The 14,548-nt window shown below is 35.4% G+C and overlaps 1 protein-coding gene and 1 non-coding gene across 2 annotated transcripts; one reads left to right on the top strand and one right to left on the bottom strand.

The window, feature by feature from the left end:
• Positions 1–914: 914 nt before the first annotated feature.
• LOC149001543 (U1 spliceosomal RNA) lies at positions 915–1,074 on the bottom strand. The gene has a single exon (XR_016170607.1). It is a non-coding gene; the product is annotated as a U1 spliceosomal RNA (small nuclear RNA).
• Positions 1,075–2,284: 1,210 nt separating this feature from the next.
• On the top strand, positions 2,285–3,784 carry LOC149001542 (zinc finger A20 and AN1 domain-containing stress-associated protein 5-like). Its single transcript, XM_089137355.1, has one exon. It carries the CDS (start codon positions 2,446–2,448, stop codon positions 2,950–2,952), a length of 507 nt encoding a protein of 168 aa, XP_088993481.1. The 5' UTR covers positions 2,285–2,445; the 3' UTR covers positions 2,953–3,784.
• The last annotated feature ends 10,764 nt before the right edge of the window (positions 3,785–14,548 follow it).

Genomic DNA, 14,548 nt, shown 5'->3' with positions numbered 1-14,548 from the left:
AAAAAATTTAATAATGGAAAAGAAAAATCAAATTTCAAAGGAAAAGGAAGAAAATGGAAAAGAGAATCAAATTGAGTATTTTGTTTATCAGGCGTTCGTAATGATGATATAGGCAAATCTTCCCCTTTTTATCTTTTCAATATTTTTAGTATAACTCTCACCAACCACTTGCATTTTTTTAAATAGGAAAAGGTTATATGTACAGTCATGTTTATGCACGGCCAAACATAAGGGTCTAAAAATTACCAAAACCCACCACCCATTTGGCGAATCATCCTATATAGGAAAGCTGAATTGAATGGGCTTGGTTTTAAATGACTATAAGATATGTTTATATAATAGGTGATTTATATTGAAAAAAAGAATTTGAATCTCTCTAGATACATGACCTCTGCATCATCTACAGCACTCGTTAAGAAAGTATCGTTGTAAAGTGTGGTTCCCTTCACCTTTAAAAGAAATGTGGTTCCTACACTTAGAATTAGGTCCAATTATCACAACTAATTTAAGGGGTGACAATAATTAATAGTAATACACAGTGGATGCAGGTCCATTCTACCTACTGGGTGGTTTTCCATTTTCTTTGTCAACGTATGCCTTGAATCATATAATTTTGAGGTGATCAAGTTACTATAGGACACCTAGCTCCATCCTTCTATTATAACATATAAATATATCGATGATATTAGGTCTTTGTTGATCTTTCTTTGGAAATGCGATTTTCTTTTCTTTCTAGAAACAGTAAGGGCGTTGCTGACTTTCTAGCCTAAACTGGTGTTCTAACAGGCATAAAAGTCTTTGGCCTATGTCTCTCCTTGATTGCGGAATACTTGTCTAGAGAAAACCTCAACTTCTTAGACCACTGCTTTCTTAATAAAATACATTCCCACAAAAAAAGACTTGGTCAATCTTAAGTAGGGTTGCACGAACGCATACCCCCTCTGTCACAAATTATGACGTACAATCTCCCACTTGAGGAGATGTTAGGCAGACACCCCTCACAATTGCAATAAAAGTCACCAACTTAAGCTATGACCTTTCTTGATTAGCCTTTAATCCCGTCCATATAAGTATTATCATATCATATCAACTTCTTAACATAGTTAAACGTAATAATCTATTTATTACTAAAAAAAGAAAAAAATAAAGTAATAATTTTCAATCATATTCATCCAAATATGCAAATATGAAAATATAAATAAAATCATTAACATAAAGTCATAAACAGAATATCTTGACAGAAAAATAAAATAAATGAAAATCTCTCCCACCATCTAATGCCTACGTGGACTCTTGATAAGGATTGACATATTTGACCACTCGGACTCAAGTGGGCCCACTCTTTCTCATCCCACCATCAGCCGCACATCACAACATCACATTAGGAGGCAATGTGATTGCGAAGCTCAATGACACTGTCTCCAGCGATAAACTAAACTCGTTCCACGCCAGATTCTAGAAACCTTTGATGTAAGGTGGGACCCGGATCGTGATGGAATGGCCCACCACAAGAATGCGCATCTCATCGGGGACGCGTAGGATCTACGCTATTGATAAGGGACGTATAGCCCAGCAAAGCTGGCTACACGCACGGACACGTGAGCATTGATCCACATTCCCACGTGTACGGCAGAGCTGGAACGAGAGCGACTCCTCTGAAAAGGAGAGGGGAAAGGACGGTCAGATCGGGCGGCTGAAAGCTGAAAGCTGAAAGCCAGAGAGTGGAGGAGATAAAAAAGTACAGAAAAAGTAAAGAAAATGGGTTCCGTCACTAAATCGGTGGGGTTACTGGGGTACGACGACAAGTGAAATCTCGATTTTGTCCCTAATCGTCGAATGTTGTACCTTATTTTTATAATCATCAATCATACACAACTTCAGGAGCTGCCCGCGGTCCCCGTTCATGCATCATTAATATCTTTGTCCGACCGGGTCAGATACACCTGGTTCAGACACGTGGTTCGCTCCAACTCAACGGACCAAAATCACGCGGCACGCCTGCTATTGAACCGGGTCCAGTTGCACAGTTTGCACTGACCGGGATGATTTGATGGAATGGTTGACCCAACGAGGTTTCTTGGATGCCCACTTTAGCCCGTGGGGCATGCATGAGTGAGGACACGTCAGAGCTGATGAAGAAAGAAGACATTTGGGTGGAAAGTTAGTGAGGGTATTATGGTAAAATTACTGAGAAGGAACGTTTGATGCGCGTTGGAAAGAGGCCCATATTCTATAGAGATTAGCCCATTACCGACCTTAGAATCCCATAAAAGAAACCCATCCGCCTACCATGCCCTTCGTTCCTCTAATCCTCTCTCCCACCCGTTCAAACAACTCCTTGAACGGTGAAAATTCATAACAGCTTTTCTCTCCTTTGCCTTTATTTTGATCAGATCTGTAGCCTATTTTTTCCCTTCTTGTTCATCACATCTCGGAACCAAAAACATGGCTCAGAGGGAGAAAGAAGAGACGGAATTCAAGGTGCCTGAAACCCTCACCTTGTGTACCAACGGTTGTGGCTTCCCTGGTAATCCTGCTACCAACAACATGTGCCAGAACTGCTTCAAGCCTAGCGCAGGAGTCTTGAAGCCTCTCAAGTTCTCGTCTTCTCAGGAAACTAAGCCTAGATCCAGCTCGTCTCGATCGCCTTCCAGATCTGAATCAGATCCACCGCAGCCTGAGATTCGGAGGCAACCGACGTTGCAAGAGACGACGGTGGACGCATCGGAGAGAAAAGCTTCGATCAATACTCGAAGAGAGGTGTATCGATGCTCTGGATGCCGGAGGAAGGTAGGTTTGACGGGGTTCAGATGCCGGTGCGGCGATTTGTTCTGTTCGGAACATAGGTATTCTGATCGCCATGTTTGCAGTTACGATTACAAGACTGTCGGTCGTGAGGCTATAGCACGCGAGAATCCCGTCGTCAAAGCTGCAAAGATCGTTAGAGTCTGATGATGAATCGGAGAAAAATGAAAAGGAAAAAAATTTGTATTTTATTTAAAAAAATTGAAAAAAAAAATTATGGAACTTTGTTGAGCCTCAAATGATTTGGAGACTTGTATCTCCTGAATCACAATCTCTGTGGAGATTTACCATCTCCATGACCATTTAGTCACAAATCAAGAGAGATTGTAGAAAATTTATGGTATGATGATGATATTCTCTTGATTTACTTGTATTTATTGATTTCCTTTTTTCTTTTTGTCTTTGTAGTCTTTGAAATTTTGGGAGAGAATTCGAGAAAAAGAGAGTTCCGATGAAAATGTGCAGCGTTGGAAGAGGAGGAGGGGCATAAAATGGAAAATTTGAAGAACTTCTGGGGTACACAGGTAAATTGATGATGACGCAATCGTTTTGTTTGGTTTGGTTTAATCTGGTGCCAGCTAAACGATGGTGACAACCGTCCAATCGGCTGACCTTCTGACAGAGTAGCGTTGACAAGTTTTAACGTTCACAGCCGAACCAAAGCGATCAATTATTTGAATATTTTAATAATTAAACACTTGAAATTTTTAAACAATAAAGACGCAAAGCGCGTATCGTGCAAATGGTCCGAAGGCATGCGTGGTGTGGGCCCAAGAGAATATGGCCCAATGGGCTCTCCGAGAGCCCCTAGTCATTTATGCTATGTAATGAAAAGGCCCACCAAGACAGACGGGAATGGTCAAAGAGAGCTGTACAAAACCTAGGGCGGATTCTGCGAATCAGGATCATGAGTGCGATTGTGTGTGTTTATTATTATTATTTTATTTATTTATTTTATTTTTTTATTTATTTTTGGGGTGGGTAAGTAAGTGAAATTTCATTGGGGAAAGTGGGACGTAAGCGGTATTATAAATTTATAATCAAATGTCTACATCCCTTGAGGGGCCTTTTTTCTTTCTTCTTCCCCCCCCCCCCCCCCTCCGGGCGGTCCATTATAGTCATTTTCTCGTTCAATTTATTTGTAAGGGGTGTGGTTGCCCCTTTTCTCTTTGAGATTTGGGTTTTTCTCAAATCTGACTCTGAAATTTTACAACCCTTCTCTCTTCTACTAAAAAAAAAAACGCTTTTCTTCTATCCAAGGAAAAATAAAAATCAAATGTCTACAGTCAAGTCATCGGAGCTAGCTTGTGCGTACTTTTATTATATCTTCAGAGGGAGCTTTGTCGTTCGAATCCATGATCTCTACTGAAAAGTATGAATCTTACCACTCTACCAATCTTGTATTGACTAAATATCTAACAATCACCGGAAGAGATTTTGTTTTCTTACCAAAAAAAAAAATTTAATAGAGAGTAAAAGGGGTCATGACTATATATATATATATATTATTCCCCCAAAGATGACCTAGTCCATAGTTTGAAGTCTCCACAATATACAATATGATATTAGTTCAACCATGGTTTAAAGTCTTCATGTGTACAATACGATATCACTGCCAACACAATACATAAAGATACATCTCAACATTTTTTCTTGTATTGGATTGCAGCAAAATGTATTGGCGATTGGTGAATGCTATTGAACACTCGATATGAGACATTATGTCCCTTAAAATCGTCTGATACGATATTTGATGAGAATACTTTACCTAGAATACTTTACCTTGATTCTTGAATTTGGAAATTCAATTTGAATCAAGAATGTCATTCTAAAAGAAAAGAGTTTTTTGTCTTTAGCTTGATTCTTGAATTTGGAAATTCAATTTGAATCAAGAATGTCATTCTAAAAGAAAAGAGTTTTTTGTTTTACTAGTGGCCTACATAAGTAGAAACTCTAGTTTTCTCCTTTAAGTAGTAGAAAAAATTACTGGTAATCTACTTTCAATGAAATAGAATATTACTCGTTATTTTGATTCTGTTAGTAAATTTAAAATTTGAACTTAAAATGACCATTTTACCCACAAGGGAGTTTTATGATTATATTACCATCTCGTACCCAACTCTTAGGTGGTTCTCCCTCCAACCATTTTCTACCCATACCTCGCTTGAAAATTGCTTGTCATTGCTGTGGGTCCCCTTGACAGTGACCGCTACCCCCACCTTCCCCCCAATTCTTGAGTGTGCCCACATGAAGCTCACTAGCTGAACTCGTTGTAGCATTTGTCGAAAAGAAAACCCTAAAGCCCCAATGAATCATCATTTTGCAGAGATTAGTTCAGAAGGATTGACGATTTGGTTTGGATTGAATTTGCTTCCAGGTTTTATTGTTTCTTGTGGTGGTATTATGGGCAAGGTTTAAAGTATCAGTAACGAGTATCGTATCGGTAAGGTGATTTTAAGAGACGTATCGTCCTGTATCGAGTATTGTATCGCTCTAGCTAATGTATTTTAGAGTAAATTAATGCAGAAACGTATCGAGATGTATCGTATCGGTTTGGTCAAATATGGATACGTATCGACTAGTATCGTATGGTATCGTGGGATACTTTAAACCTTGATTATGGGAGTAGATTTATCCAATTTCATGTCTTCAAAGTATTTTAGCTACGGGCTTTGGCTTGGAGATGACTTCATTTCTTCAATTTCTTCTTTTTTAGTGGATTACAGGCTGTGAAAACCTCGGAATTGAAACCGCCGAGAAAACAAAAGAAGTAAAAGACTATTTTAAACTTTTTAAATTAAAAATTAAACTTTTAATCTCAAACTTTTATTTGGTAAAAAGAGTGCACTGTTGTATAGAGATATGCACAATGGAGGATTTTTTTTTCCCACTAAAACCTCCATCTCTTCTTTTCTTCTACTCCTTGAAAACCAGTATTGTAACAGACAACAACACGATAACTCTTAGCAAGACACACATAGAGATTGAAATCCTAAATCGATGGAATTCAAAGATAAGAAAAGAAAATCGAAACAGTCAGAATAACTATGTAAGATGAAGAAGATGTGGATAAGAAGTTCAATGAAACTAAGATAGGATACATGGAAAGACATGAATTTTCGACTTGGAAATCTGATCAGAAGAACTGATGTGTGACACTGAAAATCGAAAACTAGCAGTGGAGAGAGAGATATGTAATGGTAGAGAGACTCATCACAGTGAAGAGGGGAGGGGCAATGCGACTCTAAGGGTGTAAACGGATTGGATTTGGATCAGATAGTGATAATACCATATCCACACTCTATTATATTCGGACGAATTCGGATAATATCTTATCAGTTTTCGAACGGATATAATTATATTCGAACAATAATCAAATAGTTATTTTTCGTAAATAGATTCTTCTAAATGGGTTACTGCCACAAGTTTTCGACTACCTATTGACATTTTTATCATTTTATTTTGAGTTTAGGTTTGAAATTTAAGAATTTAGAAACTTTGGTAGTTATTTTAGTCCAAAATCTAGAAAAGTAATTAAATATCTCAAGTAAAAAAGTTATAAAAATAAGAAAAATAAACTAAATAAGTAACATAATAAGATAATTTTATCGAATGAATATGTTAAATTTGATTATTCATTTACACCCCTAAGTGTGAGTGAGAGAGATGGGGGACATTATCGTTATACCATCCTCATTAAGGGTAAAATGATAATTTCAAGTTCAAAATTTAAATTGACTAATAAAATCAAGGTTACAATAATGAATAATTTTACATTTTATTGAAAGTGAATCATCAATAATTTTTCTCCTTTACGAGAGTGACTAAAGTTTCACCTCCACCTAAGTGAACCACCGTAAAAAAGTCAAATGAAAATCTTCAATTTACCCAAAAAAAAAAAAAAAAAATCTTCAACAATGTGGTAACCACGTGGCAAGCACTGAATGGAAATTAGGCACATCTGCATCTCTAAATGTGAATGACTACACTTCACAATGCTTTGTCATTATTATATATTATTATTATTATTATTTGTGAGTGGTTCGGTTCATGTCTGTATCTACTAAATTGCAGTTAGTAGTACATTTTCAAGCAGATAATGGGCTGGGCTGGGCCTTGTTGAATCATTTCGCTCTGGGCCAAATTTACATTTGATTAATTGTGAACTTAATTATATCTGTTTCAAGTGGATGTGATAAAATTTGATCAATTGCAAACAGAAAATGGAGGATACGTCATTGCCTGGCAGCATGGGCCCTACATTCTCATCGAGTTCGGATACTCTCCTCCGATGACTGTTGACCACGAATTACAGAGGGTTTTTTTTTTAATATTTTATTATTTTTATTTATAAACCTCACATAATTTGTGGTTGTAACACCGTCAGGGAAGCACGGGAGATGATCTACACTCATTTTCATCGGAGAGTCAAGCAGCTAATGGGCTGGCTGGGCCGTATTGAAACATTTCGTTATGGGCCAAGCTCTGCAAATGCCCAGATACGATTTGCGTTGCAAGTTTTCACAATAAATTAAATATATTTCTTCAAAAAAGTGAACATATTTTACAGAAAAGCTAAATATTTTCTCGGTAATTTTCATCTGGACTCGCTGAGGTTTGGTCCAAGTCACTTTTAGTCCAGTTTAAGTTTTCTTTTGCATATGGCTCCCTTGTAGTTTCAATAAATGATTAAATAAGGACAAGTTAAACAGAAACTATTAATTTAATTAAATTTGTGACAAAAATACCCTTGTGTTGTTTGGATTTATTTATTTTAATTTTAATTTTAATATACTAAAGTAAATACCGTAAAATAAATAAATAATAAACAGTCATCGATTCCCTTTTACGGGTTATCGGTCGGAATCGGAATACATCCCCCGCCGAGAGTGAAGAAGATCCGAGAGTGAGCCACATTTGGAGATCAAAACCATATGCTGTGATCCTCATGCGATTGCACAAAAAAGAAAATGAGGACGACTTACTCTTCTTCGGCTCCCTACCTGCGGTCTCTGGGCTACCGCAAAGGTAACCGCTCTTCAAAAGTGTTACCTTTCTCATGTTTCAAGCTTGGATCAGCTGCTATTTTTCTTGGAAATGGATATTTTGCTTCATTCTGTAGAATCGCAGAGGCAAGCATCTTTTAACAATCGGTTCTTTTGTTGTGGGAGATTATTGAATACATGAATATACCCATTTATAATTTTTAATTTTTTTTCCAAGTTTCGACTTTGTTTGATGGTCTTTCTTCTTCTTTTTTTTTTTTTCGATTTTTTTTCCTTCTATTTTAGATGGATTCGAGTTGAAGTTCCTCTACAGTTAGATAGAAAAAGTCATTTTTTTTTTTTTTTTTTTTCTTTTCGCTTTTGCTTTCTTTTTCCGTTTTTGCAGGTGCTTTTGTTTTATTTTTCTTGGATTGTGGATTCATCGTTTTGAATTTTTTTTCTCAGAGAACCAGTGGTTAGAATAGGTATGGTATTGAGGAATAATCTTTCATCTCAGATCAGAGTCGAATTGAAATTTGAAATTTGAAATTTGTTCCTCATGACTTCCATTTTGATGTTTTTTAGGATTTGAGAGGTTGTGATTTGGAATGTATATGCTTAAGAAACTTCATCAACCAGATTATCCCTATCCGAACTGAATTCAGAACGATCAGAGTTAAGTTATTGCTGTTAGGGTTTCCCTTCTCGCTTGAAAATTCGATGCTGAAGAAAAGTAAAGAAGCGTTCGTGGGACGAAGCACAAATAAAAAATTCCAAACGAGGGTATTTTTGAAACAAATTTAATTAAATTAGTACGTTCAAAAAACTTGTCCTTATTTAATCATTTATTGAAACTACAGGTGGGCCATATGCAAAAGAAAACTTTCAACTTACATTTCTGCAAGTGACTTGGACCAAACCTACAGTAGATTTCATTATTACCCATATTTTCTTTTCCTTCCCTTCTCTTCACTTACTTTTCTGCAATTCCTTGCAACCATATAAGCATAGATTTCATTATTCTTTTCCCTAGGCCTGTTTGGTTACTTGAGTCTGGAGATTTAAAAAATCTAGAGATTTCAAATTTATGGAGTCATGATTCATAAAATTAACTGTTTGGTTAGCTAAAATTTTCGAATGAAATATGTTGATTAATCATGAAGAAACATATATGGAGTTATGGTTCAAATGTTAAGCATTTTTATAGTTGGGGTGAAATCTTTGGATTTCACCTTATACCCATAAATCTACATATTCACGTTTTTAGTATAAAAATGTAAATCTCTAGATTTTATGAATCCAGGGATTCACACAACTAAACGGGTATAAATCTCCCATTTGTGAAGTCTTTGGATTCATGTAACCAAACATGCCCTACAAATCATTCGTCCCATACGAAAATCATAACTTTTTCCCGCTATCCAACCTGACTTTTCAAATTGGTCCAAGACCCATAAATTGGACCTATTTTAATAAAACCCCAAATCTCATGAATCCACAAGTGGGCCCTACACCATTAACAAAATATTGTTTTCATGAGGGTTAATATCTGGGCTCAATGAGCTCACACCTCTAGAAAATGATTATTTTTCGGGTTTATAATCTAATAGAAGCTGCACCAAGATAGTTTTTAATTTACTACCCAATAAAAATAACAAACTGACTTCTCAAAAGATAATTCTCATTGTTCTGATTCGCCAGATCACCGCTCAAGTATAATCTAAAAATATTTCTATCCTTTTTCTGTGATTCTGACGATCTGCATGGATATTTTGAGATTTGGTCATCGACTTTGGAGAAAATTTCTCTTTTCTTTTATTGGGAATAGTGAAAAATCATCTTGATTCTATTCTATTTGGATACATTTCCTCTACTCATCCTAATTATAAAGCTCTGCCTTGGTTCTACTTTTGTATGAAAAGGTTAGATTTTTTTTTTTCCTTTGACGTATATATTAATATTAGTTTAGCAAATAACTACAAAATTCTATGTTACTCACTATTAACTTTTCTTTTAATTTGAAATTGAAATGAACATTTTGCCCATAATGTGTTGGTAAACAAGGTTTAAAATACCGGTATCGAGTATCATATCGGTAAGGGGATTTTGAGAGACGTATCATCCTCTATCGAGTATTGCATCGCTCTGGCTAATGTATTTAGTGTAAATCATTAGAGGGACGTATCGAGATGTTTCGTATCAGTTGGGTCAAATATGGATATGTATCGACTAGTATCGTATGGTATCGTGGGATACTTTAAACCTTGTTGGTAAATATAATTTTTATCTTTTATATTTAAATATTTTAAGTTTCTAAATATACAAAAAGAAGCCCCTTACATTTAAGGCATGAAGCATTCGATGTCACAGCTGTACATTCTCGTCTCTTCTAGTCTTTCCTTTCCAAAGCCAACGTATCAAAATTAAAGAAAATACAACAACCTTCACTAGATGATCTACTACACCAGTAGAGTTCTATATTAACTGGCTTTGACTAAATTCGACGTGACAGCCTAAAGTATCGCCATCTTGGTTGGATTGGGTTTCGGAGTGAAAGGATCCAATATTATGAGACCAAAATGGAAAGATCTAAGAACATTAATAGAACAAGGAGCAAAATAGACATTCAATGAACAAAATAGACCTTCGAATTGAATCAAATCTAATAAGAAGAGCAACAGATTTCCAAGTTTTGATCAAAGGGACAAGAAACCAAGTCAGAGACACAAAATAACAAAACCTTGAACCTTGAAATGGGGCAGTAAACACTAAGAACGAAAGCTCAAATTTACACTAAGAACATAAGTAGACAGGACTTGAATCATTTAACTGGTAATAGGACCCTAAATCCATGGGTGAAATCCAACATTTCTTTAAGGCTTCTTAAATTGTGAAATAGTTTTGTTTAACCAAAAGGGCTTCTTAAACTGAAATATCGAAAGATATATAAATGTAAGGGGGCTTTTTGTAAGCTTAGAAACTTTAAATCCTTGAATATAAAAGATATAAATTATATTTACCAATACATTATGGCCAAAATGGTCATTTAAAATTAACTTAAAAGTGGGCACAATGCCAATGGAGGGTTAGTGGAATGGCTAAGAACCTTACTTCTCAATGGAGAGATCGTGGGTTCAACCCTTGTTGACATATGCTGTCTGCAAAGATTGAACCCATAACCTCTTCATTAAGAAATATGAGTCTTAACCATTCTACCAACCCTGCATTGACAACCTATCCCCAATTTCTTTTTATAAAAAGTGGGCGCCATAAAAAAAAACTCTTCATTTCCCAAGTAAAAAGAAGTTTTAATTCCTAATCTTGTGGTTATGACGGAACGCTGAGGAAGCCGATTGGTTGACGAAGATTGCTCTCTCTCCCATCTTCCTTTCTTCCTGGGGAAAGGAAGAATCAAGGAAGTGGAAGAGTTTAGTATTATACAAATATTGGGTTATCGTTTGAGTTTTTCTCTGGTTTTTTCAGCATTGGTTTTGGCCTCAACATCTCTTAATCAGAAGCCATTTACCTTGAACATTGTTGAAGGCTATATTCATTTGCAGATTCAAATAAGGACAATCTTCACATGTGAAGAACGATTTGGTCTTTGGTTCGATCCTACTAAATAATGTCGTCAACACAACATTCTATGTATTGAGAATCTCGTCTTTCAAATGGGAAAGAAGGAAAATTGATTCTCGACATCTCTTACAAATCTGGGAAAGAAGTCATTGAAATTCCATTGGTTTTGCGTGTTATTGTTGTCCACCGTTTGAGCGTGTTATTGTTGTCCACCATTTGAGCGTGTTATTGCTATCTATGAATGCATCGGTGATCGTATCGCTAACCAATTAAAAATAAAATCCTATACTAATCTAGTTAGCAGAAAGTACGGGGTCAAACTACGGGAAACTAAAAGACTAAATTACTAAGATTGAATTCAACAAAACCTAATTTAAAATAAATTTGAACTGTTTTTATCCTACTTAAAAAAAAAAAAAAAAAAAAAAAAAAAAAACACACACACACACACACACAAAGAAATTAAACTATAAACCAATGCAAAAGCTATGAATACATGAGGATCTTTGGGATTTTGAATCTCCAATGCTTTTCACTAATTGATATAACTCTATTCAAAATAAAGGATGATTTTTCCTAGATATGCCATATCTTTGTAAGACTATCGTTCTTCGCTGAAACTTGGCATGCTTAGTTTGCTTAGACATCGAATATATTTGGCCAAACTCAAACATAATTAAAAACATCAATTAGATGACATAGAACAAACAAATCAATGAAAAAAATAATGGTTCGTCAATATCCCAAAGAAAAGGAATTAGCTACTCATTATAACAAAGCCCATAAAACAAATAAAGATGAAATTTAGAAAGAGGGTTGTGGTCTTCTTCTTGCACAATGAGAGAGAGATGAGAGCCAAGATCCGTGTTCACCATCTCTTATCTGTGTCTAGCTTCTCCTTCTTATCTATCCCACACACAATGAATTTGTCCTCTTTACTCATCAATTATACCTTTATTAGTTCTGATCCTGGGAAAACGCAAAACTATAAAGTTGTATATATTTTCATTATCTTTCCTTTGAATCTTGAATCACCACAATCCGAGTTCATACGAGAGAGATATGCCTAAAATACTCAAGGTGGTCTGTTTATACGATTTTCAAATCTTATTACCAATATTGTTCCTTGGACCTCCACCTGTTTCCAATTTGGCTAAGATTCATGCTCTCTTTGCATTAATTAAGTTGGATTCTCACCATTTATGATTTTTTGGGTAGCAATGTTGAATCCCATGATTTAATTTTAATTAAAATTCTCCAATATCTACTATGTCAACTTTGCTCCACATTATCTGTAATAATCAAAATCACCTTATTCTTGAAAAAGACACAAAAATACTCAATTATCTCTCTTTTAATTAACTAAGTACGGAAAATTAAATCAAATAAATAATGATAAATGCATACTTATCAATCGGCGATGAAACAACAAGCAATAGAGCAACTAGAGATGGAGGAGATGAGTGTCCCACCACCACCAACAAGCGGTTATGCACCACTACCAAGTGGTTATCCACTTGTGAACTATCCATTGTGCAGTGGAGTCTTGGAGATAAATTTGTTGGAGTAGTTCCAAGCCACTTAAATATCTCAACCTCTAAGGAATGGGTATTGGATACAGTTATATGTTGAATTTTTTTCACTTATCCCATGTAGTTGTATCCTATTTGATAAGTAGGAGTAGAGATGTTCGTATGATAGAACCTTGTGTGCTTAGTGTTACTCATCATCCAAGGGTGTCCAATTACTTTGTAGACACCCTGGCAAGGAAGGCTCAATCTATATCATGTATGATTGTTTGGTCAAATTTCATTCCTTAGTTGTTGGGTATTTAAACCCCTAGGTGTTTTACACCGTTATTTAATAAAATATTTTATTTTTATCCAAAAAAAAAAAAAAAAAAAAAAACTCTTCAAACATTGAGTGGCTACTTTCGTAAATAAATAAAAAAAACCTAAAAATAGATAATCATGTAATTTTTCAATAAACTATTAAAAAGACTTCTCAAATTTTAAGTACTGCCCCCTCACTACCCTACAATGAGAATCACAAAGTCTTGACTGAAACACTATAGTTTTGGTATGGCATATAAAACCCTATATTTGAATTATGCCCCAAGGCAAAGGGTGGTCCCCTAAGGCATTTTTCTACCTAATGCATTAACTAATTATGATAATTTAAATATTTATGAAAATCACAAGATAGATTTGAAGATTATCCATGTAGCCAAAAGAAAAAAAAAACAATATTTTTGAAATCACAAAATAAATTTGAGTCATTCGTTTCTTTTTAACCTAAATTATTTGTTCATACATAGACTTGGGTGAGCACAGAATTATCAATACCATTTTATATATAAGAATTTACTCACACAACGTATGAACATATCATCTTTTTACAGAATCAAATAAATATTCCAAGATATTCAAATAATTAAATTCATAATAATTTTTATTATACTTAATATGAGAAAAATCATCTTTCTTGCACTATGTTGCATCCAAAATTGATCTGTATAATGAGCTGATTGAGTTCAGGTTGGAACTTGTTACCAAAAGAAATAACGAGAATAGAATGACTTGGTTGGTCACAGTCCGCCTCCGATGATCAAGTCATTAAGTAAATACAATACTTCCTTGAGTTTAAACTAAGAAATGTTTCAGATTGAGAAAACACAGAGGTATTGAAAGTGAACATTCATCACCTTGAGGGAGGTAGGTACAAGGTTTAAAAAGAGTGACCTGATTATCAAAGACAGTTAGATCTCACAATTATCATAGATTTCCTTCCTTTCTCGATCATTGTCTCTGAGTCAGTTAGGGCTTTCAATGCTACACAGTTCAATCCCGAGAAAACCAGTAAGTCTATTACGCAACCATATTCCGAGTTAATCCGGGTCGGCATTCTCCATTTCAGATCTGATGCTGCATTTCACACTTGTAATGGAGACAATGCTTAGTTGCTCTTCTTTACCCTAACTGCCACTGAAGTTCCCAGGCTTCAGATGATGCCTCTAAGCTCTCAAACAGAAGTTTTTGAGCTTCTTTACCCTAACTATCACTGGAGCTCCTAAACTGAAGTTCTCGAGCTTCAAATGGTATCTTTGGGCCCATGTCATTGCATTTTTCCCCCTTCAACATCATCTCTTTTTTTTTTTGGTAAAGCCTTAAACATTATCT

The sequence above is a fragment of the Hakea prostrata genome, chromosome 10 (genome assembly GCF_041222555.1).
Source record: "Hakea prostrata isolate BN-2017 chromosome 10, UWA_Hpros_2, whole genome shotgun sequence".
Lineage (NCBI taxonomy): Eukaryota > Viridiplantae > Streptophyta > Magnoliopsida > Proteales > Proteaceae > Hakea > Hakea prostrata.
Note: the sequence above shows the minus strand (reverse complement) of the source record. Positions and strands in the feature narration are given on the sequence as shown.

Bases quoted from the DNA above. Each gene is read 5' to 3' on its own strand.
- LOC149001542 (XM_089137355.1), top strand. From the start codon at position 2,446: ATGGCTCAGAGGGAGAAAGAAGAGACGGAATTCAAGGTGCCTGAAACC.